Source organism: Typopeltis vanoorti, chromosome 20 (genome assembly GCF_054136105.1).
Source record: "Typopeltis vanoorti isolate ZY-2024b chromosome 20, IOZ_Tvanoo_1.0, whole genome shotgun sequence".
NCBI lineage: Eukaryota > Metazoa > Arthropoda > Arachnida > Uropygi > Thelyphonidae > Typopeltis > Typopeltis vanoorti.
Window position 1 is genome coordinate 30402937 of NC_143568.1, and position 27902 is coordinate 30430838.

The 27902-nt window shown below is 36.1% G+C and overlaps 1 protein-coding gene across 1 annotated transcript in view; it reads left to right on the forward strand.

The window, feature by feature from the left end:
• Positions 1–27902, forward strand: part of LOC150095329 (mitochondrial enolase superfamily member 1-like) — a 198785-nt gene that overhangs the window by 16517 nt on the left and 154366 nt on the right. Inside the window, exon 2 of the mRNA XM_090409917.1 lies at positions 18140–18242. Within this exon, the coding sequence (XP_090266043.1) occupies positions 18140–18242 (103 nt within the window). The remainder of the gene's footprint in view (positions 1–18139; positions 18243–27902) is intronic.

Consider the following 27902-nt stretch of genomic DNA (forward strand, 5'->3'; position numbering starts at 1 on the left):
TTTCGGCCGAGTGGTTAGCTCATACGCTTTCCAGCCAAGAGGCGGCTGGTTCGAATCCCGCCAGGGGCACGGATGTTTGTGATTGGCCTACTAATTCTTTGTGGAAAGGGCATCTGCGACGCTACCACTTCTAGCAGAAAGCTTCCAACCCAATGAGGTACGGGTATGACCATATGACGTCACATGTGAATAACTAACTAAACTAGTGACAGTTTTCTGTGTATGCTCCATTTCTATGGTCTTGATAATGTTACGGACTATTAATTCATGATTATATACGTAGTGATAAATCCAGCGTACTTTAGTGTTTTGCAGTAACAGTATTTTTCCCCCTCCTAGTGATGTTTTAAAAACGTACTTTATGTAAAATGTTATATGTTCATAAAAAAAAAGTTAAACGTTATTTGAATTTTAACATTTCAAATAACTTTCTGTGTTCTGGATTTTGTCAATATATCTTTGTATATTTATATATACATTAAATAAATAAATAACAGTTTGTTTGCATGCAGACTTATGTAATGTTCATTCAGTAAGAAGGTGTTCAGGAATAAACCACGTAAAAACATTAGTTTCTAGTTTCTCGTTCCTTATGACAAGCTGCTTCAAACTGATCAAGTTCAGTTTTGTATGATATAATACAATTTTGCATACTCCTTAACAGGGGCAGCTCCTGCATGGGCTCTGCGGAACTGCAGCTAATTTTTCTCGATATATAAATATTTATTAATTTATTTATATTTGCTTGTAATATTTAATTTTATCATCATCAATCCTATACAAGTCTCTTATTTTGTATAAAAAATAATAAAAATCTAAATAAGGCTCTAGATCTACTATTTAGAAACTTAATTGCTACGCGCGCAAGCATATGAACGTCATAGTGAGATGAGAGGTATTTGCGTAATGCGGCACTGTCCGTCGCGCAGTTCCACTGTTGTTTATATGCAGCTTACGCCAGTAGTAGAGTGTTCGTAGTGTTTATCGTGTTTACTCCGTCTCTTTAAATATAATGAAATTATATTTCATTATATTTAATGAAATATATTTAATATTACTCCGTCTCTTATAATGAAAAATGCAGCAAGTGTTACGCGGAACTCGGGAAGTTTTTCTCCAATAGTATGGCTATATCAACATTTTTCTCGAGATCACCACAACGTGTAAGCATATAAACGCCGCCATTCCGTGCCCATCTACTACAAGATGGAACTTTAACATACGCACTGTGAACAAAGTTGACAATTCTCTTGACAATTCCTATGACTACATCGGAGCCTGAACGCTGGTTTTCAACATTAAAGAGAATAAAAACATTTCTGAAGAGCACTATGAATCAGGATAGGTTAAATGCACGAGCCGCTCCTGAAGGTGTTTGCTGGAACACCTTCCAAATAAGGTTGAACTCCGGTGATTACTATAATTACACACACACACACACACACACACACACACATCTTTACAAAAATTTGCAACCGTGCCTTGCTAAAATTCAGTCAACATCAAATGCAGATCAAACTGTTTCAGAAGCCACAGGAATTTTACACTATCTAAATAATGAAAAATTTATGTTCTGGTTGGAGCTTTTTCATCAGAAAATGCCCCATGTTGAAGTAATTTACAATCAGATGCAATCGCGTGAAATTGATATATTAAAGTACATGAATATATAGCAAATTTTAAAACTGCTCTTTTGGCAATAAGAAATCAAAGTACTGTGAGAATCTGGTGGAAGACGCTCACTGCTGAATCAAAGGAAGTATGCTGCATATGTGTTGATATGGAGGAAAGGTATTCTTTCGCTAAACATTTAGTAGTTGCTAAATTATTTAACAAGGATAAATTAGCTAATTTTAAGAATAAATTGCCTACAGAAGAAATAGAATTGACCACTGAAGCATCACTTTGTTGATCAAGATCCCATGATAAACAAAGAAAAACTTGAAACTGAACTTCGAATATTCTACAGTAGACCTGACATGCATGATTATTGTAAATTAATTGACTTCTTAAAATTTATAAGAAAATAACTTAGTGAAATTACTGTATTGATAAAATTTCTCTTGACAATTCCTATGACTACATCAGAGCCTGAACGCTGTTTTTCAACATTAAAGAGAATAAAAACATTTTTGAGGAGCACTTTGAATCAGGATAGGTTAAATGCACTTGCGATGATTTCAACGGAGAAAAACATTCTTCAACAGTATGGATTTTATTTTTAAGTAATTTTGAATTATACCAAACTGTATAATTTTATCGATAATAAATATTTTTTTATGTTTAATTTTTTTAAAATTAAACATAAAAAAATATTGAGGAAATAATGTGGATAAACTTAACTGACCTGCGTAAATTTTCATCTCAAAGCAGGAGGTGCAAGCCGAACCAGTGAGTTATTTACATGACTAGTGATCATGCAGGGAAGAGTGGGAAGTGCGATCTGAGTCAAAGGAAGAACAACGCGCGAACCAGGTGTGTGTGCAGTATAGCTCTTTCCCATCCCGATACTCAAACACACTCAAAGTATCGAGGAGTTTTTGCTAGCGTTTTTTGGTAGTGTACGAAATACTAGGTTATGATTTTCTTATATAGTGAAATGGGGTATCCGTAACTATAAAGTAACACGTATGCCACAGTAAATAATATTTACATAATAAAAAAGTTTCGTCTTATGTATCATAAGACATCAGTACAATTTTCGAGGAACAATATGAATTGAATTCAATAGATTGGAATCCCATTAAATATCATAAAAACAATAGAATTGGAAGCTGAGCTGTCAAATACATTAAATCAAGATACTACACATAATTAGTAATACTTCAAAAAAATGCAGGCACCAAAGCATTTGAAAAAGTTGCGCAAATCTCGATAAAAAAACTTAACATTGTTAGTATTAACACTTAACAATACATCAGCTCACCATCCATCTTAAAAATATGGCATCATAAAATCTTTGGTATCCAGAGTACACAAGATTTGTTCTTCGGAAGAATCTCTAAAACAGGAATTAGAAATTATCAACGACACAGCCTTACCAAATGGATATAATCCAATAATAAACCAAATAATAATAATCAACCACTCTCCTATAAATCGACCCAGATAAGAAGCCCTCAGGACTTCTATATCATATATTAAAGGCATCTCTGAACGTGAGAAAAATTACGAGAAAAAAAAAACTCATTGCTACCTACGCCCTCTGTCCAAAAAGAAACTGAACTTTTCGAAAATAGAAGAAACTAGTGGAGCCACCTGTTGTATCTTTTTCTTGTCGAAAGCGGCAACCTTCGTTAGTGTTGTGCCAACTGTTTATGACATTTGTTTCATTAGAAGCAGAGTTATAGTGCAAAGAGTGACAGTGTGCTTTGACGAACGGTCGGAAAATGAGTTTCAAACAGAGAGCTGCGATTGACTTTTGTGTTAAATTTAAAAGTTTTACCGCAACGCATCAAATGCTTCAAAAAGCATATGGTGATGAATACTTATTCCGTACTCAAGTTTACGAGTGGTGTAACCGATTTCAAAGTGGTCGTGAGACGACGAAAAGCCTGGCCTTCCAAAAACTGGACTGAGCGAAGTTAACATCCAAAAAGTGCGTGATTTCATCAAAGAAAACCCGAAATCGTCCGTGAGATTGATTGAAGATGAATTGGGGATTCCAAAATCAACTGTGCACAACATTTTGACCGAGAGTTTAGGCCTTCGTAAATTGAATTCGCGATTTGTTCCTCACAAGTTGACCGACGACCAAACGATGTATCGAATTGAACACTGCAAGGACCTCATTAAAACCGCGCGTAAGGACTCAAACTTCCTTGAAACGATCGCTACTCGTCGAAACGTGGTGTTTTGAGTATGAGCCCGAAACAGAGTGCTGAGTGGAGACCACCAGAAGAGGGGCATCCGAAAAAGAAAAAGCCGCTTGGAGAAGTCAAAAGTAAAGACAATGCTGATTTGTTTCTACGATTCCAAGGGCATTATTCACAAAGAATTCGTTCCGCTGGCCAAATGGTCAGTGGGGAGTTGCGTACGGCATGAAAATCGTCATGCAGGCAGCTGGTCACTTTTGCACGATAATGCACCATCTCATCGTTCGAACATTATGAGACAGTTTTTGAACAAAAACCAAGTTTGTGTGTTGGATCACTCGCCATATTCACCTGATTTAGCATTTCTCTTCCACGACTTCATTTGCCGATGGAAGGTAAACGATACGACACCATTGAAAACGTTCAAGCGGCAGTAACCACGACCCTCAACAGTATTCCAAAAACATCTAAAAAGGTCATTTAACGAATTAATTGACCCTGCCAGACGCTGTATCGAAGCTGAGGGAGAGTGTATTGATTGAAATAAATGATTTGAATAATTATAATTGGCCTGTGTTTTATTTTCTATCAAAAGTTCGGTTTCTTTTTGGACAGAGGGTGTATAAACCCGTCAACCAAATTCGCAATTGCCTTCTCCAAAAGATATTCTCACCAATGATGCTATATATATATATATAAACTTAGTTTTTAATCCTATTTCCCAAGTGAGCAAACAGATAAGTCAAGTTTGCGCCTGCATGTAGTGCAAGTCTAGGCAACTCATGGTAGTGTAACTAATGGTAGTGCCATATTAGGCAACTGGTGGTAAAGGTGGATTAAGATCTGATCACTTTCCTTAATGTAGCATCATGGTGATATACAGGGTGATTATAAAATAACGTCAAGTGTTCAGAGCCCTCTAGCGAGTAATGTATTCGACGAAACACATCAATATCGGTAGACGTACACAGTGGAACATGGGGATTCGATTTAACGAAAAAAAAAAGTACGAAAAGTTGCCAACAAAATTTTGGTGCTACCAAATTAATTTTAGTAGGTATGACTAAATGGCAAATGAGAGACAGCAGACATCAATTTCATGACGTTTATTGTTAATTACAAATGAGGTTCATTATGACCACCATTCTGATGTTCCACGAACTGCATACGGTGCATGACATTTTCCACAGTGGCTCGCAACATATTGGAATTTATTTGTCTCTCGTGTAACGTTATTCGATCTTTCAAAGTTGGAATATCGGGTACATGTCCTTGATACACAATGCTTTTAAGAAATCCCCAGAGCCAAAAGTCACAAGGATTGAGATCAGACGATCTCGGTGGCCATGGCGTGGGAAATGCACGACTAATGATTCTTCTGTCAGAGAAATGTTGTCGCAAAACATGCTGTACCTGAAGTCAGATGTGGGGTGGTGCACCATCCTGCATGAAGATGGTCGAATCGAGACATCCTCTTTGCTGCAGTTTGCCGCAAAGTTCTGTAGCATATTAGCATACCTGTTAGCATTGATGGAACAGGTCACTGGTCCATTTTGGCGATTTTCCCCGTAAAAATATGGACCGATGATAAAAGATGCCGTAAATCCGCACCACAGTGTGACTGGGCGAGCAGATAGGCATCTGCAGACACGTGCGGATTAGTTGCCGCCAAATGCGACAGTTGCGCGTGTTAATATCGCCGTTCAAATAAAAGTGCGCTTCTTCACTTCATAAAATCTGCCACGGCCATGCATCATCCACTTGCATGCGTGCTAAGAATCTCAAAGATAAGTCGATTCGTGTGGTCGCGTCACCAGGGTGCAATTCTTGAACATGACTGATTTTATAGGGGTAAAACTTCAACATCTGATGTAGGATTTTCCACACCGTTGTGTATGCGATATCCGTTTGCCGGGATATTGCTCGTGCACTGCTGGTACCCTGCATATTCGTCCTCTCCTGTTCCACAATAGCAGTTGCAACTTGTTCAACTTGTTGGTGATTGATTGGTTTGCATCCCCTGCCTACCTGCACTGCTAGAGTTCCAGTAGTTTCAAATCGCCGAATCAGTTTTCGTAAGTTTGTTACGCTAATCGGTGTCCTTTTCGTAAATTTTTCATACGCCGAAAATCACGAAGACAAGCACTGGCATTATTGTTCCGCTGATAGAGTTTGACTAACAAAGCACGCTCACGTAAGGTAAGAGGCGTCGAAAAGTAGTTCGTCTACGAATGATAAGAAATCTCACAGGCTTTCCTTTTATTGCATGATCGCTCACAAGAAACGCGATAATGCAAATTAATGTATTTTACTCGGTAAATAGCGCCAAAATTTCCCCTGTTGGCGACTTTTGGTACTATTTTTTTTCGTTAAATCGAATCCCCATGTTCCACTGTGTACGTCTACCGAATATTGGTGTGTTTCATCCAATACATTACTCGCTAGAGGGCTCTGAACACTTGACGTTATTTTATAATCACCCGGTATATATAAACATGGACGTTATATAAATAAAGTGCTGAAGCCTTACTTCATAGAATTAATCTTAATCGAAACGACTATCACTATTCCAAAAGTTTGGGAAATTGTTATCCTCAATTTTATTAAATAAATTTAGTTGTTATTTTTAAGTAGTTTTAATTTCAGCTCATCAGTTTCATCATCCATGAACACACAACTGTATGTGTGGAGAGATTCTAATTTAAACTTGCGCACTGCTGTTTTTTAAATTCAATTCCTATTGCTGCTCTAAAATTGTACTGATGATGTCTTGTGATACATAAGACGAAATATATAAAAGTTATTTACTGTGGCATCTGTTTATATATAATATCGCACGTTCATCATATCAACGCCATAAAATTGCCTTTTTCTCAGGTTACTTCAGACTTCACTGACCTAAGTCATCAGTATTTTTTCTTTTGCGCATATCATTGTCACTAGCAAATGAATGTGGTTGTTTTCCAACTTGATTCACTAGTGATTCCGGAAATGATGGAATAGGCTATAAGGAATTTGCACCACCTTTCACAGTGGTGATTATCAGCTGCTGGAGGACTGTAGATAATGTGTACTTGGGGGAGGAAGTTCCTACCTGAAAAATGCTTGTATATGACATCCTTTAATGTGCAATTTTTGGTGCATTACGGGGGACAGAGCACAGTATTTGATAGCTTGGATATCTAATCCCATTGGTATGGAGATTAAGACGATTGAGGATCCTCGTTCTGCTTCAGCCCTCTTTTGTCACTTCAGACTACCATCATGAAATATTTCATGATGGTGACAAACCAGTATCCACTCACCTGTAATATATATTTATATGAATTTGCTCACGAAAGTCGTAAACTTCAGGTACATTTAGTACGTGAATAGGCTACAGTTCAATAAGCTAGAAATTTACTCTATAAACCAAAGTTTTTTTCCAACCGCTTCAGGCTCTCAGTAAGCACGATGGTAGTTTCACACCGAGCGACGAAAATCGTGTGATTCAAATCTACATCCTGTTGGTTGGAAAGCGGAGACGTTGTCTGCTCAGCCGGCATACTGTATACAGTATTTGCCTTTCTCCCCCAACTTGGACTTCGGACTCGCTACGACAGAATTAATAGCTATATACTGTTAGTTTGGTATTGCTAAACATATTTATAGCTCTGTGAATACAGTACTTCTGAATGCAACAGAAGAACGTGCATTTTCAAAATTTAAGTTGATAAGAATTACTTGGGGTCTGTAGGCAGGTCAAGTTGTTGCGTATGATGACTGAGGTAGTTGTAAGCGATTAGTCAAATGTATGTATGTTACTTGCATGTACTCCATCCAGTGCCGGATTTACGTATAAGCTAAAAAAGCTACAGCTTAGGGCCTCGCAATCTGCCGGGACCTCAAATAAAAAAAACAAAAAAAATATAAAAATTTATAAAAAAAAAAAAAAAAAAATATTTGTAGAAAAATCACTCAAATGAAGTCAGACATATCACGATGATAATTTCTAAATAATTTTAAATATACAAAATATAACGAAGTTTTTTCCCCTCTCAAAAACGTATTAATCAAAATTTTTATCTTTAATACCTAAATAATTTTTAATTAATTTTTAAAATCATTATTTAGAAAATGTTTGTAATCTTTTATTTTCTAGCATTTACTTCTGTTAGCTGATTTTTTTTTTTTTTAATTCCATTTTCAACCATACAATGAAGCGAACATTTGTAAGCGGATACCAGAAAAGAAAAAGAAAGCAGCAGCTTGAAGACGAATTAAAAAAAAGCAACAAAAGTTGATATATATGTCACCGCAGCAACAAAAGATGATCCACAGACCCAGGGAGAGCAGCCAATTCCAAAACAACAGCCTATTGTCTCTGAGATCATAGTCTGGAATCTCAGCTGATGGAAATATTGTAAATGATCCCAGTGTGAGCGTTGCTGCTGTTGGAGAACCGACATCTACAGTTGAAACAACAAAATTCACGAAACTCAGTGATATTGATCAATGGGGTGTCCTCACACAGGATGAACTCTCATACTGGATCTTAAAAGGTCCATCAGAGTGTCAGCACTGGAACGGTCCATTTCAAAACTCTAAGCGTTCATTCAAAAATCAGGTTAGATATTGTTCAAAAGGTCTTTCAGAATAGGAAGGTTAATGGTGAAGTATACGATCGGGAATGGTTTGTGTACTCACCAACAACAGGTTGTATTTATTGCTTTGTCTGCAAACTGTTTTCACTGCAGCACTAGCTTCTGATGGATTTTCTGACTGGCGAAATCCCATTGCAATTCAAAGTCATGAACACTGAAGATCATAGAAGAGCTTTGCTTACATACTTGACAAGAAAGCGTGGTCAAACCTTACTCGGGACTAGCAAAACAAATAAAAGAACAGCTTTATTGGAGGAATGTGCTTGATCGTGTTGTTTGCAATGATATATGCATTAGCAGAACGTGGTCTGGCTTTTAGGGGAGATAATGAAACTTTTGAATCGCGAAATAATGGCAACTACCTTGGTTTGTTAGAATTGATTGCTAAGTTTGATCCATTTCTTTCCAATCACATAAAACAACATGGAAACAGAGGATCTGGGTCTCCTTCATATTCGTCAAAGAAAGCATGTGATGAATTGATCCAGCTTATGTCTAATAAAGTAAGAAAGTCAATTTTGGATGATCTGAGAAAGGCAGGTTACTTCAGTTTGTCTGTGACTCTACCAAGATCTTTCCCATGTGGATCAACTAACTGTTATAGTAAGGTATGTATCGCCTGGTGGTGGTTTACCTGTTGAATGTTTTCTGACTTTCCTAGAGTTGGAAAATCACAGTGATGAATGTATGGCAAGTACGGTGGTGGATTATATAAGTAAGGACTGTAAAGTTGATTTCAGCAAATGCCGAGGACAGTCATATGATAATGCAGCGAATATGGCTGGCAAATACAAGGGAATGCAACAAAAAATCCTTGAGTTAAACAAGCATGGTATATATATTCCGTGTGCTGGTCATTCACTAAATCTTGTCGGCCTTGCTGCTGTAGATGCTGTTCAGATGCAGTAAACTTTTTTGCTGTTGTGCAAGAAATATACACTTTCTTTTCATCTTCTACAAAGAGGTGGTCTGTGATGTTATCTTTCTTGAAAACAGACTCAGATACCAGAGTACTAAAAAGACTGTTTGATATTGATCTGGTGGGAAGCAAATGTCAAAGCAGTGTCTGCCATAAATGTGAGTTATAAGCCCATCATAATGTTCTAAGTCACATTTATGATGATAAGAATGAAAAGGGAGCTACAAGACTAGAAGCTGGTACTCTTCTGGAAAAAACGGTGGAACTAGAGTTTGTTTTTATGCTACATTTATGGAATAATTTGCTGTCAGAGTTTCACAAAACCAGTATGGCTCTCCAGGATCCAAAGATTGCACTTACAACATGTGCAAATCTGTACAAATCACTTTCTCACTATGTTAAAAACATTCGAGAATATTTTGATGATTTTGAAGAAGTTAAATCTAGATTACCTGGTGTAGAATATAAGTCTACAGTAAAAATAAAGAGGATGAGAAACAAACAAGCCAATGATGGAGCTGCACCTGATGCTAATGAACAGCTTTCTCCAAGAGACAAATTTCGAGGGAAATCCTTCATTCATATCATAGACATCGTTGAGGCAAATTTAACGAGAAAAGCAACGGTCTACAATTATGTTGCAAATAAATTTTAATTTTTAGTTGATTTAGAAGTTTCAGAGATACAGCTACGAAAAGCAGTAGATACGTTAATAAAAGAGTATCCACACGATGTTGATATTAATCTCACGAGTGAACTGAGGCACTTCCATGAGTATGCCAAGCAGAATTATCCTGAAAAAGAACATTTTCAACACAAAGATTTGTATCAAATCATCTTTCAAGACAAGATTGAGTTAGTTTTCTCTAATGTGGAAGCAATATTACGACTATTTTTGTGTTTAATGGTAACAAATTGTTCAGGAGAAAGATCGTTTTCACAGCTAAAGAGAATAAAAAATGAACTGAGAGCAACTATGTCTCAAGAAATACTGTCTGCACTTAGCAGCATGTGTATAGAAAGCGATAAGTTACGTAGCATATCTTTTGATGACATAATTAATGATTTTGCTTTGGGGAAATCAAGAAAGAAAATGTTTTAAGTGATATCTTAGAGCCTTTTAGAGGATTATATAATATAATTATTTCTATTAAATATTGTTGTATTATATATTTATGTACCTGTATTATTTGAATTTTGGGTACCCAATTTTATGCGATGTCTACTGTCAAATTTTCACCTGAATAAAAGATTAATTTTTTATATACTACCAATTATGTTGTTATATTAATTTAATTTTTACTTTTTATTTTCCTAGTTTAATTTAAAACCTTCTGTTCTATGAGCCTTATTTGTCGTTTTTCAAACCCTTTAATTATATAAATATTTCTGTGATTTTGTAAACGCATCCTTTATTATTATTTTAATAAAAATTAAAAGACAATATATTTTCATATATTAAAAAGGCGTATATATTTTAAATTTTTCTGAGACCAGCTGATGTAACCTAAAACAGTAGGAGGCCTCTGGGTTTTGTATAGCTTAAGATCACAGCAAGTCTAAATCCAGCCCTGACCCTATCGTATTTTCTCCCTTTTATTTTCTGCTTTACGGAAGGAGAACTTTTAGCATTTCTCTCTCCCCGACTTCATTTGCCGATGAAAGGAAAATTCTCTTCCATATGAGATTGACTAATTAACATTTTGGAATAAAGGCCATTATTACTCGCTTTCTAGACAGGATTCGAACGCAGATTTGTTTCACGCAGAGGACACGGTTGTTCCTTCGACTGCTTGAAGAGACTACGTCTAGAGAAAACAGGATGATATTCTTTGCATAATACTATACACAGAAGGAAAAAGATATGGACTAAATGTCAACTTTGAAAAAACTAAAACAATGATATTTGGACAACAGGAGTTACCATTGGAAAATGTGGAACACTTCACAGATCTCGAATGCCACATGACGCATTACTTGGACCCCAAAAAAGAGATAAAAATTAGAATAGCCATAGCAACAACTATTTTAAAAGCCATGGACAAAATATGGAAGAGCCGAGCTATAAAGATGCAAACTAAACTGTGTACTGTAGAAACCTGTATCTTCACCAGCATGCTCTATGGATGTGAGGCCTGGGTACTCCTGAGAGAATCTGAAAGGAGGATATTAGCATTTGAGAGGAAGTGCTATAGAAAGATCCTGAGAATAAGCTTGATCCAGAAAGTGAACAACAATCTACAGACGAACACAACCAAAAGAAAACCTGATAAGAAAATAACCAAAAGGAAACTACGTCTCTTTGGCCATTGTAGAATGAACGATGAGAGGAAAATAAAAATACTGCTGTTTGGGATGATTGAAGGAAAGTACAAAAAAGAAGACCAAACAGAGAATGGGGCGATGACATTGTCAAACAGTGCGGAAACTATACACAAACTGAGTCATCTTGCACAAAATACAATGCAATGGAAGAATCATATCAAGATGGCATCAGATACCTACGGACATTGGACCTATGGTTGTTGTTGATGATGATTCTTTGCATGTGGTTACAGATAAATTAAATCCAAACCTTAATAACTGTCGTGGCACTTTTATGACGTAAATCCTTCTTGGTGTTTATGATTCTGTATCCTGTGGTTATATTATTTCAAATAATATCACACTCCTTTGAGGTCTTTTAATAAGTTGGCTGCGTATCCGCTCTCCAAACAAACAGGCTGCGGGTTCGACTTTTGCCCTGCCCATGCATGTTTGTGATGGTCTTTAGGCACTGAGATCGATTTCATTCTGGAACCTCGGACACATAATGTAGTATAGGTTTACAACTTTTCCTAGGTGAGGGGAACATTATATACAGGGTGGTCCATAAGTCACGAAAAGATTAAATGTGAGCAACTAATAATAAAAATACAGAACATGGAGATTTTTTTATTATAACAAAAAACAAGAAGAAAAATTAATAAATAAAAAATCATCCTAAAAAGCCCATAATTAATGATTAAACCCCTTCATGATTTTGGGCTTTCTCTAGTGGGATGTGCTAGAGAACATTAACATTGCCAAATTTTACAAGCTGACTGATCTTTGTACCAAAACTTAATCTGGTTATTTAATGTAGGAAAATCTCACTTCATCCCCCCCCCTTACTTTTCATAATATTAAGTCTCAAGTCAAGATCGAGTTTTCGTTTTTGGGTTGACTCGCGTATCTGGTCTTTTGTGTACCGCAGTGGAAGTGGCATTTGCACTCCTCAGCGCTAAAGCCGCTCGAAGAATGACCTAGATTCGATTCTAATCGCCAATTAGCTGAACTCTTTCTAAACCTTTCTTCGGCTGGTTCCCTAGAGAAGCCCGATTCAACACATGATTTAATCAATCTTCGTAGCATAAAGATCTGTTTCGGTAGATTACAAGCTGTATTGCGTAGACTTAGCGCTCCATAGCTCCTATATTTGAGTGCATTTCATCTTTAGTATATAATTCTACCCCATCGAATTCATTCTATCTAAACTGAAACTTATTTCCAAACTGAATTTTTCACTTCCATTTTGACCCATCAGATCTTCACTATCAGTGCTTGTTTCTTGGTAGTCTATTATTATATCGAGGCAACACATTCACTATCCTGGCATTTTCGCTCTTTAGTCTCACAATGTAACATGTTTTACATCCCTTTTCATACGATTTACACCTTCTCCAGCCATTTCTCTGGAGAAGGTACGCATATCCCCCAGGAGTACGTGCTGGGCTGTTCAGGGGTACACGAAAAATAATCAGTAATGGCGGAAAAACAAGTAAACTAAACAATTTTACATTAAGATAAGCACTGAACAAAAGTATCAGTATTTAAAAACAACTATTTTAAAAACAAGGGGTACAATTTATAGAAATGGGTTTAAAAGGGGTACACAAGTGGGAAAAGGTTGGGAACAACTGCTCTAGACTGTCATAATCATTACACTTACAATCGCATGCTTCTTCCTAGTCTCAGGTATTCTCAAATACATTAAATTCGATTGAAAAGTGAAATAGCTAAACTTATAGGTGCGCGTGTGTATACACACACACAAACACACACTTCGCAGGGAATTTAAAGTGGAAATGCATGTTTATATTTCCAAATACAAGTATGCATTTCCACTTTAAATTCTCTGCGAAGTATGCCTTTATTTTATGACTGTGATTAATTAATGATTAAGTTATTTCAACTACCTGCATATGTCTATTGTTATAATGGTTACCCAAACCTAGCATGAGTCAGTGTTTTATTTCTGTTGAAATGCAGGCGATTTTTCGAATCTTCTTCGAAGATCTTGTGATATATATTTAACTTGCTAGTCAAAAGCTTCTTCACGCAAGAGTAGTAGTCTGTTTTCAACTTGTCCCCGTGTATTTCTTATACAATTTTTTTATCTTGTGCTGTTTATACTTGAACCTAAGTACTCGAAAGTTAGCTCGAACAGCTGTAATCTTTCAACACCATAGCGTTGATTTTGACGAATCACGTAGATCATATTCTAATAAGCAGCCCCAGATATGTTCTACGAAAACTCGTGATCAGTGTGATCCCAACCCGTACAATGTAGTGTAAAAATATGCAGTAGTACATGATTTAGTATTTGTGTCTAGGCTATAAATAAATTGCCATTTAAATAAACGAAATTAATAATTAAAACAGAGGAACGTTGGATTTTAATACTTAATAGCCATGTGATGAAAAATTAATCGGCGAAATATCGAAGCCAGGGTATTTAATGCAACTCATGAAGGATTTAGTTAAGGATGAGGAATAATTTTCATCTAATAAAGGCTGGTTGAACTGGAGTTTTTTTACGATCAAATCCAAGTTTGATCAATGAATATTCGCAACTCTTTCAAACCTGGAAATAAGGATAGAAATTGTCATGGAAAACAAATATGACAAATTCATGTAAGCCATATCTGAGGTGTTTTGAAATAATCTTTTATGCTTCTGCACGGTCTCCGCATTCAAGATATGATTTTACATCTTCGGTACACAAGCACTAGGAAATGCTTATAAAGTATTACATGCTAACATATCGTTTAACATGATACTTCACTGGTTTATTTTTACTGTAAAGTAATATAACTTGGAAATATATCTGAACGGCTCTTTTTACAACAGCATTTTTGGAAGCATTTTATGAAGTAAACCCACCGTGCATGAATATTGGGCGGAAAGCTGTGGGGGAAAAAAAAAAAAAAATGGAATTGAAGGTTAAAATTTTGTAGTATTCGAGAAAAGGACTACATAAGAGGGAATGAACGAATAGGAATTTGTTTAGAGAGTTTGGAGGGATGGTGACAAACCGCTACACGTATCTCAGAGAGCAGAATGCTACAATAAGGATGCTAATTCAGATGAATTGTGAATAGAAATTTCTATAGAGTCGCATGGAACAAAAAACAAGGAAAGTTATTGCAGACAATTATTAGAAAATGCGTTTCTCAATAGCATTATTGTATAGTGAGACCATTCATTATCACAATAATTCAATATAGAGCTGTAGACTTTTTTTTTTTACTATTAAAATGGCCCGACAACTTTTACAAGGAATTATAATTTGGAATCCTTTTCCACTAAAAATACTGAATTATAGGAAAAAATATTACAAATCGTCTTGCCGATGAAAACGGAATTGTAATTGGGGAAAAATCAACTAAGCTTGAATTTTCCCCTGGTTCTAAAATGACAATTATTGCATTTTCGTTTAACTAGTTTTGCAGCCCGCTATATCCATTTCTCGTAACTATTTACATGCAATACAGTTTCATTTTATTATTATGCGTGACAATTCCAAGAACGCATCGCAAGAGGGCACACCATTCGACAGAATCAACTGGCGTTTCTCTTCCTTCCCCATCTGGGCATGTTGAAATTGTTCAGAGTTGAATCTTCTATTATCAGCATTGGAGGAGGAAGAATTGTAATCTCTGTGGTAGACTTGTTATTCAAAGAATTATAAATTTAATTTATAGTAAAACTAAGTGAAAACTTTCAACATCTGTCTCTAATCCAAAGTATTTTAGTAATAAGGTGTGACACCTTTTGGCCACTCATATATAGAAATATGACTTCTGCATTACTTCAACCTTGGTATCATTTCTGGGTCTGGCTCCTATTGATTGCTTTTGCACAGAAGTGGTTGCTGAGCTGAGATACGAGTGGTTCTGCTCTGGTGATGGGAATGAGCCTGCCATTGAGCAGAGCTGCTTCTCAGAGCCCCCTCTCTGTGGCAGGGTGGGCCTGTAACTGACCGGAACCACCACCACCGCTGTTGAGTAAAATGATCCTTTGGGTCACTTGCACTTAGTTTAGAGTGATCTAGGGGATTGCCTGAGTTTTTGGAGACTTCTCTTCACTTGTATTGTGAAGGGAACCTGCCATATTCCTCTAGTATTAAAACTTATTTCTCAGGATGAAATACTCCAATAAAGTGGTTATTGAACAACTCCACTTTGTCCTCTGCATCAGTCACTCTATTCCCATTTTTATCATTGTCAATGTCATTCTTTCACAATCATTTCTCCTCCTACTGGCCACATAACTAAAAAATTCCCTAGGATTATATTTTGATCTTAGTGCCAATTTCTTCTAATATTCCAGTTTCACCTTCCTTACCATATTTAGTCACTCTCCTGACCTGAGTCTTATATTCTTCATGCATCTGCTCCCCACTCCCCTCTCTTTATATCTCTTCCATAGCCTCTTTTTCACCTGCAGTTCCTATTTTATATTGTTTGTCATCCACTTTACACCAAATTGTGTCCTCTTCTTCACTTGTGGAATACAGCTTACTATTGCTGCTAACAAATATTCCTTCACAATTTTCCAAGCACTAATAATATCCCAGCCTTCCAATTCCTCCCTCCATCAAATTTCCCCAAGTTGATATCTAAGACTATTATAATCACCTGCCTTATAATTCCACATATGTTCCCGTCTCTTTGATACTCCTGCATGTCTATTCATCTTCCAAGTCAAAAACATATGGTCACTCTCTCCAACTGGTGGGAGAGATGTCATCTCAGTTATTATCAACTCTTCTGATGCTATGACCAAATCCAAAACTCTTGAACCTCTTGTTCCCTCTATTACATGTTGCCTAAGACATCTGTCCCTCAAGTGTTCCAGAAATGCATGTAGTAATAAGGGAATTCCATTCCCTTATTACTACATGCATTTTCCTCTTTCCAACTTATACTGCTATAGTTAAAATCTCCCATAACAATCATTCTTCTTGCACTTGCCAAGCTCAACTACCTAAACATCTCCTGCTCCCCATCCTCTGTTCTCCTTGGCTTGTAGTAACATTCCACTAAATATTCTGTCCTGCCCACCTCTACCTCACACCATATGCTTTCAAAACCGTTATTGTCACTGCCTTCCAAAGCCTCCACTCTTAGAAGACATAAGTCATCAATTATCATAAGCTGTACTCCACCACTGCGTTTCCCCTTCCTTTGCTGTACCCTGCTACTTCTATTCCTGTTATTATATCATCTTCAGTCAACCATGTCTCAGAGATCCTAATAATCTTTGGCCATGCTGATGCTATCAGCACCACCAATTCATCTCCTTTATTCCAGATACTCCTGACATTATCATAAAGCATAAAAATGTCACTGCTTCTATACCTATCATTGTCCCCTCTCAACCCCACTGGACTCAGTGTTACTTGATGTCACCCCCAAAAGAGGCCACCCCTACTACCATCCACCCTGGGAATTATAATTTCCCTGCACATTGACACACTGATTCGTTCAGAAAACAGCAGTTTCTCCAGATGCCTACATCCTTCCTCATTTAAATGCAAGTGGTCTCTTGTATACAGCTCCTTTCTGTCCTCAAAATGTCCTCCAAGCATCCACATATTCCAATTCTCTCTCTTCTGACACATTCTGGCTATTATGCTATTCATTATTACTGCTCTTCTGCTCAGCTCGTCATTATCATACCTGGGTCACACACATTATCTTTCCTCTCTGCATTTTCTTTTGTACAACCTGAAGTATGAATCTCAGATCTCTCGCCACCCAATTTACACTGCCTCTCAAGTCATTTCTGCCTACCATCAATCATTTCATTCACCCTTTCACACCTCTTAATTGCCATAGCCACACTTTCTGTTGTTCCTCTAGGTAAACACTCCTCTGGCATTCTATCATGCACTCAATGGATAGTGGGGGTGTGTGGAGTGGAGCGCCCTCCTGTGATGAGTCCTTGGATGCCTTGGAGATGTCACTGAATAATAATGATAATATTGTCATTTTTATGCTGTGAAAATGTCCTGGTGATTTATAGGTACAGTATCAGTTTTTTTTTAAAATTATGCACTGTTATTTTTTAAATCCATTAAGCCAGCTAGCATTCCCGTTATAGGAATTAGACCATTTTAAAACAGAAATTTAATCATATATTTCTTTTTTTCTGAGTGAGTGGTAAAATTCAGTAAAGATTTTTTATGCATATAGAAGAATGTAAAACAAAAAAACATGGTGCCATTTAATTTAGTAAGTTAGCTTAAATAAATGATAGCTGACAAAATTAACCAGTCAATCCTAGACTGATGAATATTTTAAACATCTATTGTAGAAATGCATTATCTGTATATCTAATATTTGCAGGCTGTTTCCAATGAGCTTCTTGTCTGCATATCTGCGTTAAGAAACATAGAAATGTAACACCTCTACTCAGTTAAAAGGAAAAATAATATATCTAATATTCTATTACAGCATTCTGATCCTGATTATTCCTGTGCATATGTTGTTCTGTATACAGATACAGACCTGAAAGGATATGGCCTTTCTTTTACCATTGGTAAAGGAACTGAAATAGGTAAGTAAACTGTTTTTTATTATTATTTAGTAGCATGTCTTGTCTTAAGTTTTCACTAAACATTGAGGTTCTTTAGCTGTGGACTTCACAACCGTGAACCCCCCCCCTTCCCCTTGAGGATAAGGTGGTTGGCCCTATGCCTCCCAAGTTCCTCACGTCTTGGATGGGAATTGAACCCGGGTCTTTGTCTATACCAATTGAGCTACGGAGGCTCGTTTAGTAGCATGTAGTGGCTATTATTATTATTATAGTAGTGTATAGTAGCTATTATTATTATTTGTTATCAGGTAAGAAAACATCAAGTGAGAATCAGCCAGTGCTGATTCTCACATAAACGCTGCGACACTGCAGCACCCCTAAGGAAAAAATGAACAATTTAAATTTTGTTTGCGTTTATAAATAATAACAATGCTTACATTATATAAATGCAATACAACATATTAAAATCTACAGCTTATGTTTTGACATTGATTGAATAGTTAATAATTGGAATTGTTCTATTAACGCTTTAGATTACGAAACAAATGCACTGCAATCTAATGCCGATATTCGTTTGCGCTTGTCATTGACGTTACGTCATTTCAGACACTGCCCAAACGGCAGTGTATTTTTAGTATCCTCACGCACGTTCTGCGAGATATGAAACGTTTATTATTAGTGCGTGTGCGTGGTGAACTACTTTTTGTCAATATTATTTTATTTTGTTAAAATAACATATAATTATTTATTTATTAAAGATATAAGGCTGAATTATGACGAGTGCCACTGTTGAAAATATGAAAAGAATTATATTTTTTCAATTATTGTTACACGAAACAAATACACTGCGATCTAACCGATATTCATTTGCGCTTGTCATTGCTATTGATATGAAACTTATTATTGGTGTTTATTCGTGGTGAGGATGAAATATTTTTAATAAAGCAATTTTTAATATGTAAATTTATTTATTAATGAATTCGTTATTGATTATAATTTTTTTTTGTTTTGTTTTTATATATGCAACACCTCTATTTAAAATTTTCACCGGCCGCCACTGCAATCAGCACACTTAACTTGTATCCAATCTCTTGGTGGAGAGTGTGGTTAATACTGGTGACTTTTTAAGTACATATGGAGAAACGTTTTTAAAATCCTTTGTCTGGTTGAAGAAGTTTAGTTCTCATACAGTATTGTAGAATTCCAACTCAGAGCCTTGGAGGTTTAAGAACGTGACAATATACATCCTTATAAACACTTAAACCATATTCTTAAAATTTACATTTGCTGATAGTATCACATAAAAGAAGCTCAATCTTTGCAGCAATACTTATCTTAAAGTTTATATTTAGCTTTATATTATATGTAAAAGAAGTTACTTTTACCTTCTTGTCATGTCAGCTCTGTTTATTTGGGATCCTCTGGTCTATTTGATACAGCGTTTAGCAAGGTCAATTAATTCGTTAAATGAGTTTTTTGTATAAGTTGGGGGTCGTGGTTACTGCCGCTCGGACGTTTTCAGTGGTGTCATATCACTTTCCTTTCATTGGCAAATGAAGAGAAAGAAGTCACGGGGTGCTAAATCAGATGAATACAGCGAGTGATCCAACACACAAACTTGGTTTTTGCTCAAAAACTGTCTCACAATGTTCGAACGATGAGATGGTGCATTATCGTGCAAAAGTGACCAGCAGCCTGCATCACGATAATTCATGCCATATGCGACGAATTCTCTCTATCAATCGCTTCAAAACTTTGAGATAAAACTTACCACTGACCATTTGGCTAGGCGGAATGAATTCTTTGTGGATAATTCCCTTGGAATCGTAGAAACAAATCAGCATTGTTGTTACTTTTGATTGCTCCAAGTGATATATTTTTTTTTTTATTGATGCCCCTCTTCTGGTGGTCTCCATTCAGCACTCTGGCACTTTGCTTCGGGCTCATACTCAAAACACCACGTTTTGTCACCACTAACGATCGTTTCAAGAAAATTTGAGTTCTTATGAGCGGTTTTAATAAGGTCCTTGTAGTGTTCAATTTGATATATTTTTGGTCGTCAGTCAACTTGTGGGGAACAAATTGCAAATTCAATTTACGAAGGACCAAACTCTCGGTCAAAATGTTGTGCACAGTTGATTTTGGAATCCCCAATTCATCTTCAATCAATCAATCTCGCAGTCGATTTCAGGTTTTCTTTGATGAAATTATGCATTCTTTGGATGTTAACTTTGCTCAGTCCAGTTTTTGGAATGCCTGGCTTTTCGTTGTCCTCAAGTGTCTCACGATCACTTTGAAATCGGTTAAACCACTCTTAAACTTGAGTTCGGAATAAGCATTCATCACCATATGCTTTTTGAAGCATCGATGTGTTTCGGTAAAACTTTTACCAAGTTTAACACAAAAGTCAATTGAAGCTCTGTATTTGAAACTCATTTTCCGACCATTTGCCAAAACATGTCACTCTTGGCCCTATAACTCGTCTTCTAATGAAACAAATGTCATAAACAGTTGACACAACACTAATGAAGGTTGCCGCTTTCGACAAGAAAAAGATACAACAGGTGGCGCCACTAGTTTCTTCTATTTTCGAAAAGTTCGGTTTCTTTTTGGACAGTAGGTGTATTTCCGGTAGTCTACAATTACTGATTTCATTGTAAATATCAAGTGGATATTAAATCAGTATTATTTCAAAGCTGAATACAGAAACTATAAAAATTTCATATGAAATTTGACCAGATATCTTACGGGAATACATTCGCTGGTGTTTACGAGTTGCCCTAGCCGTACCCTATAGGAGACATGCCTGCTATAACAGCATCCATATATTTACCTCCTATTGGTCCATTTTGCTAAGGTTTCACTGGCCTGACAGCTGTTTCAAACTGGTTGGTTTTCATCATATACCAGGCAGAAACTTCGAGAGCAAAAAAACTCAGCACTAAGGAACTCGAGACATCGGAAAGGTGTATTTTTTCATAAGCGAACTCTCGGCCAGTGCGTAAAAGTATTTTTTTAAAATAAAGAGCCAAAAGGTTTCTTCACTTCAGTGACTCAAAATTATAAAACTCAAGTGGATATTAAATCCAGCATTATAGGAGACATGCCCGTCATAGCAGGCATGTCTCCTATAAGGTACGGCTAGGGCAACTCGTAAACAACAGTGAGTGTATTCCCATAAGATCTCTGATCATATTTCATATGAAACTTTTATAGTTTATGTATTCAGCTTTGAAATAATGCTGGATTTAATATCCCTTTGATTTTTATAATTTGCATCGCTGACGTGAAACCTTTTAGCTCTTTATTTTAGTAAATACCGATATAATTTTTTTTTTTTTTTTTTTTTTTTTTTTTTTTTTTTTTTTTTTGGCAGTTTGTGTACTATAAGTACTGCACCTCTAAATGTTTTGGGATTGATATATATATATATATATATATATATATATATATATATATATAATAATAATAAAGGATCTCAGATATAAAAAAAAATTAACATCTCGCCTCCATGGAGTCAGAGACTCATCATAGGAAGTACACACTATCACAAGCAAAACGCATCCAATTGTGCTTTAAACTGATTCAATGTGTACTGTAATATTTATTTGATTTTAATGTTTTTTACTTTTAATTTAATTATATATTTGTATTAATTACTTATTTAGTTACTTATCATCAAACCTTCAAACTGCATCTTTATGTTCTTTTCCTTAACAGTCGTAACATTGAGTTTGTAGTCATTGCTTGAGCTAGTTCAATCACTTTTAATCCTCTCTGGCTATAATTTGACTCCCCCCCCTCTCAAGGTCGCAAGTATGCTATTTTCACGTGTACATAGTCTAGACTTGGGAAGTGCTTCGGAGCTCGAACCAATTCCTTTGTCTATCTTGCTGACTTTCTCTTGCACTGATCTTTAAAAATTTATTTGTTTTTAGACTGTGCCATTAAAGATCACGTAGAGGAATTGTATGTCTTTCCTATACATGCAAGAGAAACGTCCAGCACAACACAGAAATATCTTTAAAATTTCAACTCTAATTCAAGCAACGGTTTAAATTAAAAATCAGTCAAGCGTGGTTATTTTATCTTCAGGACACGCAGGTTCTATATTTTATGAGACAGTGCATTGGCAAGTCAGAATCAGGCAAGCTATTAACAAACAAAACTGTTTATTCATTCTAAAACAAGGAATTACATAGATTAATTCTACACATATCAAAATATCTATCTCTAATTTAACTCGGCTAAATGACAATGGAGACAAAGTAAAGCATGTGTCTGGTTCTCCGCTCGATTAGATTAGTATCTCTCGCTTAAGCCTTTTGATCTAAAACAATATACATGCTCATAACAATCAGACACGTGATTAGACTTATATATACTCATAAGTAACTTAACTCAGACTAAAACAGAATTAGGCATAACTTAACTTTACAATCAATTTGGGGGGCTGCCGTAGTCCCCCTAGTATTGACATAAAGATTGAACAGTAATGGTACCAGTACTGAACCCTGTGGAACTCCACTTGTAACCTTCCTACTCTGTAACCAGTAACCTGATATCCAAATCCATATGTTGCAACTTAAAAATTAACTTATGTGGCACCCTGTCAAAATTCTTTGAAAAATCCAAAAAAAAATAAAAAATTACAGCTTATGTCTTACACTCACCCATTGTTTTTACTCTATTGTAAAAGGTTACCAGATTACTGAAACAAGAGGGTCCATTAACAAATCCATGCTGGCCTGCATAAATAATATTGTCCTCATTTACCCAATTCTATATATGAGCTCTTACCAGTTTCTCCAAAATCTTAACAACTACAGAAGAAATACAAACAGGCCTATAGTTTGATACCTCCATTCTACTGCCACTCTTCCTTTCACTTTCCATTAACCTGTCCCATCGCAAGACTTTCATTAAACAGCCAAGCTAATGGCATAGTCAGTTCCATGGTGAAAACGTGATGAAATTCCATCTAGGGCACGCTGCTTTAATTCACATTGAGTGTACTCAGTATTTGGAATACATTCTCTCCCTTCACTTCTAACACTTCATCACTCATTATCCTTCTAGGAATATAGATTGTTGTACCAGAATGAAACAGTCTAATAAAGTGATCATCAAAAGTTAAACTATGTCATCCGCTTTGGTCAGCCAATTCCTCTCTCCATCCTCAAGGTAATCCATCCACTATCATTTTCCTCCTTACTTGCCACATAGTGAAAAATATCCTTGGGATTGTCCTTGGATTGCAGCATCAATCTCCTCTCATATTCTAATTTCTTTCTCCTTACAATACTAGTCACTTTCCTAGCCCAGAGCCCTGTGTTCTTCATGTAACTGTTCTCCACCTCTCTCTTTATATCTTCCATAATCTCTTTTTCTTCCACAATTCCCCTTTTATTTCTCTTATCCATTTGATTCCAAATTGCTTCACTCGAGGTATACAATATTCCATTGCTGTCAACAACTTTTTCTTAAATATCTCCTATGCACTAATGACCCATTCTTCCTTCAAATTCTTTCATCCATTGCACTGCTGCCAGGTGGTTTCTAAGTCTATGATAGTTTCCTGCCTTATAATTCCACATAGATTCTTTCTGTTTTGATACCTGTTCATCCTCCAAAAAGGAGCAAGTATGACATCTCAGTCACAATCAGATTCTCTGGTGCTATGAACAAATATGAAACTCTTGATCCTTGTGTTCCCTCCACCACATGCTGCCTAAGACAGTTTTCCCTAAAGAAATCCAGAAAAAAAGTTCTCTTATTGATGCATGCTGTCTCCTTTGCCCAATTTACATCACTATAGTTGAAGTTCCCCATAATGATCTCTCGTGCACTTTGCCTAAATATTTCCTGCTCATCACCAGTTATGTTCCTTGGTCTGTAGCAACATCCCACTGAATATCTTGTTATGTAAATATCCATCTCACAGCATATACTCTCCAAGCCATTAGTATTATCTACACTGTGATTTTCTACTCTGAGAGGGCAGAATTCATCTCTTACCAAGTAACACTTCCACCACCACCACCACCACCACATTTATCCTCCCTATTCTATCACTGTCAGAACATCCTCCTCCTCATAACCAAGTTTTACTGATACCAACAACTGTGAAGTCACATGATCAGAAAGTATCTGATTTTATCAAAGTATGGAAGACAATTGCTTCCTATGGAGGACGAGCAAGATAATTCATGCTTTGGATATTAGAAGGAACGATCAAGAGAGTTTATGGTGGTGGAAACAAATGATTCAGTTGGAAATAGAGACTGAGGGCAGATATCAGGAAATTATTGAGGAAAGTGAAAGATAACAGTTTAGTGGAAAGGGTTGCCAGTGTGTTGTCGAGGTATAACAATCATCAATTTCCTGATTTGTATCCCCAAAGGGTGTTCAGATTACTATGACGGCCATACATGATTAAGTTTACATTATTATTAATCTCCTATCAACAGTTTTCCTTGAAATCACTCTATTATTTGTGAGCACTCCAATATTGTCATATCTCACGTTTCATGCTTCTAAGGCATGTCTGACTGAATCAATCCACCTAGGCCTTGGTCTTCCTCTTGCTCTTTTTCCTGCCATCTTGGCATCAAATGCCTGTTTTGCTAACTTTTCCTCTCCTATTCTGTTTAAGTTATAATACCACCTTAGATAAGCCCTGCTCACACATTCTTGAATGCAACCAATGTTAAATTCCTTCCTGATATCTTAATTTTTAATGATTCTGCCATTGATGCCATCTGTTCATTCCCCTAATCTTTCTCAGAACTCTTATATCTGTGGTCTCTAAACTTTGATCAAGTGCTTTATTTCTAACCAACTCTCAGATGCATAACTTAAAACTGGTTTGAACACTGTCTTGTACTTCTAGTTTAGTGTTTTGGCTGATTTCTCTCTTATTCCATATAAATTTATTCAGCTGGCTACGGACCATACCAGCTTCCCTTATTCTGTTGTCTATTTCCAGATTTCACCTGTCATCTTCACTAAAAATTTTGTCTAAATAGGAGATATATTTTATTTGTTCTATAGGATCTCCATTTAGAATACAGCTGACGTTTTCTAAACTCCTGCCTACTATCATAGTTTTGGTCTTTTTATTGCTGATTTTCACCAAATTTGTTATAGCTGTTATTCAATTTAGTTAATAAATCCTGGGGACTAGATGTTTTTAGGAGTACAACATCATCTGCATAAAGCAAAGAACTGTTTGACATCTCCAATTCTAATATTATGCTTGATGCCACTTTCTTTCATAATGTGATCCATATGGATGAATAAGAGTGGAGATCATGTGCATCCTTGTCTTGAAGTTATAAGCTTCTATATATGAGTTGCCCTAGTCCTGAAAATAGTTCAGGCACAAACTTGTTTGCCTACACTTGGATAAAGGATTTAACCAAGTATATAATTTCTTGGTATCTTTAATTTATAGTATAACCAAGTGGACAAACTTCCAACTTGTCTTGCCCCTGATTTTACATCAAACCATCTTCCTGTATTTCCTTCAATTCTAACTGCTGACTGACCAATTTAAATATAGACTGTGTATTGATCTGTATAATGTTCCATTCACCCCACATAATTGTAGTGTTTTGAAAAACTTTTCTCTGGGCACCTTGCCATATGCCTTTTCCAGATCTGCAAAATTCAAGTACAGGTCCTTGTCATATTCCCATGATTTCTCAACTATTTGTCTTAAAGTGAAAATCTGATCTCAACAACCTCTGTTTGACTTGAACCTCGGCTCTTCTCCAAGTCTCTCTTCCACAATCTTTCTCAACCTCTTTTCAAGTATGCTTTCATAAATCTTACCTGGAACACTTAGTAGAGAAATTCCCCTGTAATTCACACATTCAGTTTTATTCCCTTTTTTATAGATGAGTACTATGAGAGCTCTACTCAAAGGATCAGGAACTCAACCTTCTGAAAAGAATTATGCAGTGTAGCTACTGCAAAACTTTTATACCTCTATACTTTAGCATTTCTCATCAAATATCATCTACTCCAGCTGCCTTTCCACATTTCAAGTTTTTGATGGCCTTTTTTTTCCACCTCAAGTATTGATATGTACTCCTCTTTGCATTCCTCTTGAACATTTTCTATTATGATTCTGACTGCTTGGTTCATTTAATAGTCTTTCAAAGTAATTACTCCAGACATCTAGGATATCCTTATCTTCAGTTTTCATGTCACCTTTATCATCTTTGATTCCTTTTACAGTACTCTTTCCTCCATTTCTAAGCTTCTTCAATAGCCTCCAAAACATTTTGTCACCTTCCTTATGGTTCATTTTTCTTCCGTATTTTCTTCCGTATTTTTACACACAGCTTAGCTCTCTTACATTTTTCTTTGTATTCTTTTAGGGCAGTGTTTCTCAAACTTCAGTTATCCACGTGCCCCTTCTTAAATTTTCATTATTACCAAGTACCCCCTTATCAAATAATAAATAAATAATGCATATTTCATTGTAAATGTCTATTTTATTTGAATTTATATGTTCATGTAAACAAAAAATAAGATTTATTTTTAATAGAACAAAATTTGGAATAGGTTCCTCTTCACTTCCCATCCATGAAAATCCACATTTCAAGTAATTCATATCATACTAAAGAAGATTTTTCATCTTCTTCCTAGTTGGTTCTCTAGAGATGTTAGACGACCCACCCTTATCAATTTCATTTGATCCAGATGCAATATCAACATTTTCTTGTTGCTTACAGCTACTTGTATTTGCTATATTGCTCTCTTTTGTGGGTTTTATAAATCCGATCTTTAACCAATGATCCATACTTAAGAATTCGAAAGCTAAAAAAATTACCATATTTACTCGAATATAACTCGCACTTTTTTTTCCAAAATTAAAACTAAAAAATCGTGGTGCAAGATATGTGCAGGGATTTTCGGAAACTAAAGTTTTCAGGAAAAAAAACTGCAAATGGTGTGACTTACCAAGAAGCTCCTACTCGCTATTGCTACTTTAGGCATCGAGAACAGTTTCCTTGTGTGCATCATTAAAGTTATCTACCCAAATAGCTTCATCTTCTTTCCCATTATTTCAAGCAAAAATTACCAGTAATTTACAAGACTTGAGTAGAGCAGCTATGAAGAAGTGCATATGATTGGTGCGGTATTAACAAAAGATCGCATGAACCAAAGACAAATTAGCATTTCAACAGTTGAGTTGAAATGCTAATTCTCTTCACCCAAATTCCATAATATCTGAAACACATTCACTATATATTTCTTAGTTTTAACACGTTAACGATGGGGTAGTGCCAAGCAAAACCATATGTTGCACCAGCAACATATGGTTTTGCTTGAGTCTATACAGCAGTTTCTTCTGGAGGGAAGATATGATCATTAGTTAGTGATGTTTTTATCCCAGTTGTCTCTAATTGCACTATTTGTTGAGAAATATAATGATTCCATGCGTTAATGATGCATAGCTGAAAATTACCACGTACCCCCTGAAGACCTTTTGCGTACCCCTGGGGGTACGTGTACCACACTTTGAGAAACACTGTTTTAGGGCATGTGCTGACTTATTTGTTAGGAACTTTTGGTATGCTTTCTTCTTTTCCAGGACTGCTTCTTTAACTTTTTTGTGTCCACCATAGTGTTCTTATTTTTCTCTCCATGCAGACAACTTTATCAGAT